The following is a 3,513-nucleotide window of genomic DNA, read 5'->3' as shown; positions in this document are numbered from 1 at the left end:
GAATGGGGGGAAGTGGGTGGGTAAATCCCAACCGCCCCCACCGGAGCATCCTCCCTCCAGGTGTTTGTCTCTGCCCTGTGGGGCTGCCACGTGCCAAGAAGGGACCATGGCATCATGGGTGACCATGCAGAGGGGCCGCAGGGCCCCCTGTACCGAACCACTGTCCCTGCAGGTGCTGCCGGTCCAGGTGCTCCACCAGGCTCTGACCCGGAGGTTTTTACCCAGCATCAAGGGGATGAAGAGGGACAAACGGGGTGACAGGTGGTCTTACTCATCATCCCCTCCGCACAGCTTCAGCAGGGCCTTCTTGTACTCTCCGGAGGTGTCCTCCTGGAAAGATAGATGGAGATGGAGAACGATGCAGCAGGGAGGGTCAAGGTAGTGCCATGGGACAGGCGCATGGAGAGGGGTCTCCCTAAGCCTTGTCTTCAGAGATGGACACCCAGCACAGGGTGGCTGGGGAGGGGGCTCAGCCCTCCCATGGGTGCTGGCATCATAAGGGAAGCAGCACTAGCAGCTGCTTGGAGGGTGACCGGGGACCCCCGGCACTTACCTTTATCATGTTATAGAGAGATTTCTCATACTTGGTCCTGAACACCTCCCGGATGTCCAGCATGTCAATCTCACTGCGGGACACCATGATACGGATCAGCGTGTTGTCTCTCGTGCCCAGCCCCTGCAATGGAGGAGCCCCTGCATCAAGCCTGGGATGGCCAAGCAACCCTGCTCAGCCCATCAGATTTGGGACCCTCTACCAGATTTCTATCCGGCCCCAGGTCTGAAGGAATAACTCCTTTGGAGGGACGAGCAGAGACCCCAGGTCACATAGGTCCTGTCTTCATGGACCTGCATCACCCTGCCCTCCAGCAGCACCCTGTGGCAAGGGGACCCCTCCTCTGGCCAGCTCCCCGCAATGCTGCAGGGGACCCTCTGGAGAAGGGGTGATCCACTCACCTTCATGGCCTTGTAGAGCCTTTCAGCAAAATACTCTGCCGTGCTTCTGATGCACTTCACTGTGGGGAAATGGAGGCGTGGTGAGGGATGCCAGCACCCGGCTTCACCAGTGCCCCCAGGCTCTGAGCACCCATGCCCCTTGGGCACCACATCCAGTGTCTCCACCCACCCTGAAGGAGCCTGCCGCCCTGAGCTCCCTGAAACCAGGTACAGCCGCAACCCTGACCCCGCTGGCTCTTGCGCTGAGCCCTCCCACCCTGGCAAGGCCAGTGGTATGTTTTCGCAGCACTCCCCATGCAGGGGCTGACTTACCCACAGCCAGCATCAGCTTCTCGAAGTCACCAGAGAGCTCTGCCCGGATGCTCCTCTCGATCGGCTTCCCAGAAATCTTCAGGTACTCATCAAAGACTGCGGGACAAGAGTGAGATGATGCCTGGAGAAGCTGCCAAGATACCTTCAAGCCCAAGCCCAAGCTCACAGGAGATGCTCACCCAGGCGGAGGTGCTGCTTGCTTCGCCGGCCAAGGATGTAGATGAACTGGGCCTCGTCCGTGCCCCATTTCAGCTCACCGGCTTCCAGCAGATCCTTGTGGGATGGGGAAGGCGGAAGAGCCCGAGTCAGGGTGCTGCTCATGTGGGGCTCTGCCCAAGCACTGGCACCCTTGGGCGCCCACCCACCTTTCGCAGGCCTAAGTCTGGATGGTCCCAGTGCCATCAGCCCCATGCCTGCCCAGATGCCACCCATCCCAGCGACCTGCCAAGCCTCACCTTGGCATCCTGCTCCACCAGGTCCTCACTCACCACGTCATCCTCCTCCCTGGTGCCCTGTGGGACAGATACGGGCTCAGCCCTGCTGGGCGCAGGCACCCACCACCTACAGACACTGGACAAACGGACATACCTGAAGCAGAACGACAAGCATCTTCTTGAAATGGCCCGATGTGTCTCCAACGATGTCAGCCTCTAGGTCTCTCTCATAGGCTGGTGGAAGAGGGAGAGGTCAGGGCCTGGCAAGCTTGATCCCTTCACCTCTGCCCCTTGTCCTGGCCTAAGGGGACACAGGGCAGCCCCTGCCCTTCCCCAGCCCTCACCGTCTTTGTAGGCGGCCACCAGGTCGTGGATCTCCTGGTTGGTGCGGGAGGCAAGGATCTCAATGAGGCACTTCTCATCCGTGCCGATGCCCTGCAGGCAGAGACACAGACCTGTGAGTGGTGGGCCCAGCTGGGGCATCCTCGGAGGGGCCCCGGGGGGGTTGCTAACCCCTTACCCCGATGGCATCTTTGATCTCCTTGGCGTCGCTGTAAGCTGGGGGCCGCATCAGGCTCACGATCAGCCGCTCAAACTTCCCCGTCAGCTCGTATTTGAGGTCTGCGATGAGGTCCTGGTGGAGAGGGAGAAAGGGGCTGGGGGACCCTTTGCTCCACAGCATCTCTGAGTGGGTCCAGGGAGCGGTGGGTCCCTGCGTGGGCTGGTTGGTGGCAGCCACGGCCACCTGCATCTGCAGTGGGGGCACGGACCAGGGAGCGTTTCTGCCGTTACCTTCCCGTAGAGGGACTTGTAGGCTTGGCAGATCTCCACTCGTTGCTTGTTGCTTCTGGATGTGATGAGGTCGAGGATGGTTTCCTTGTCACTGCCTGCGGGAAGAGCCGGGAGTCACACTTAGCCCCACAGCTGGGTCTCACCATAGCCATCCTGCTGTGCCCAAAGCTGCTTCCAACTCGGGGCTGGGAGGAGAAGCAGAGCCGAGCTGGCTCCAGGGAGGAAAGGGGAGCCAGGAGAGGTCCTGGCACGCTGCTAGAGCAGCTGAGAGCAGAGGCGATGCAGGATGCCCAGCCATGCAAGGGTCAATGGAAGGAATAGGGAACATGAGGGTGGCCCTCGGGTGACAGTCTGGAGGAGCATCCATACCAAATCCCTTCATGGCATTGTACAAGGCCTCCGCGTCCTGGCTGGCATCAAAGCCTTGGAAATCCTTCACCGACCCCCTGTAGACCTAGGGGGAAAGGAGGCGAGAAGGTGAAAGGGGAAGGAGCAGCCCCCAGTGGGAGGGGGGGAAGGAGAAGTTGAAGCTGAGCAGGATTGGGGCGAGATCTGCTCCTGCTCGGGCTCTCCGAAGGCAAACTTCAGCCTCAAACATAAACACTTGTTCTCCTCAGTTGTTTCCTTTCCTGTTTGCTCTCTCCGCCGTGCAAATTCTTTGTGTGCCAGACCACTGGAGTACACAGCCTTCCCGCTTGTATCTCACTGGCATCGCTCTCTGTTTGCTGCTTGTGCCCCGTGTTTAAGCTGGATACAACCCTCCCTGCCGTGCCAGCAAGAGCTGGTGGTTTGAAGAGAGGTTCCTTGAGCACATTTGGGTGCCCAGCTCCATCTGGGGTTAGGAAAAGGGGAGATGCCACGGGAGAGTTGGACACCCTGAACGCAGGGGAAGGCATAGAAGGACCGGGACGATCCCCCTGCCATGCAGCCGGGCTGAAGGGAGTTATGGGACGTGGATTGGGAGCAATGAAGGAAGTCATTTTCTTACCGCCTGTTGCGAGCAGGGAAACCCTCCGGATGC

General features: G+C 59.9%; 1 protein-coding gene across 1 annotated transcript in view; it reads right to left on the bottom strand.

Moving 5' to 3' along the window:
• ANXA6 (annexin A6) overlaps positions 1 to 2,940 on the bottom strand; it is a 10,834-nt gene extending 7,894 nt beyond the window's left edge. The window contains exons 1-11 of the mRNA XM_009572122.1: positions 2,862 to 2,940; positions 2,493 to 2,587; positions 2,221 to 2,334; positions 2,045 to 2,135; positions 1,855 to 1,934; positions 1,722 to 1,778; positions 1,446 to 1,539; positions 1,267 to 1,362; positions 955 to 1,013; positions 554 to 676; positions 272 to 330 (exon numbers count right to left, since the gene is read on the bottom strand). Of these exons, the coding sequence (XP_009570417.1) occupies positions 272 to 330; positions 554 to 676; positions 955 to 1,013; positions 1,267 to 1,362; positions 1,446 to 1,539; positions 1,722 to 1,778; positions 1,855 to 1,934; positions 2,045 to 2,135; positions 2,221 to 2,334; positions 2,493 to 2,587; positions 2,862 to 2,874 (881 nt within the window). The 5' untranslated portion in view covers positions 2,875 to 2,940. The remainder of the gene's footprint in view (positions 1 to 271; positions 331 to 553; positions 677 to 954; positions 1,014 to 1,266; positions 1,363 to 1,445; positions 1,540 to 1,721; positions 1,779 to 1,854; positions 1,935 to 2,044; positions 2,136 to 2,220; positions 2,335 to 2,492; positions 2,588 to 2,861) is intronic.
• Positions 2,941 to 3,513: the final 573 nt, after the last annotated feature.

This window comes from Fulmarus glacialis, unplaced genomic scaffold, assembly GCF_000690835.1.
Source record: "Fulmarus glacialis isolate BGI_N327 unplaced genomic scaffold, ASM69083v1 scaffold20002, whole genome shotgun sequence".
NCBI classification, from domain to species: domain Eukaryota; kingdom Metazoa; phylum Chordata; class Aves; order Procellariiformes; family Procellariidae; genus Fulmarus; species Fulmarus glacialis.
This window is presented reverse-complemented; position numbering and strand designations above follow the sequence as displayed.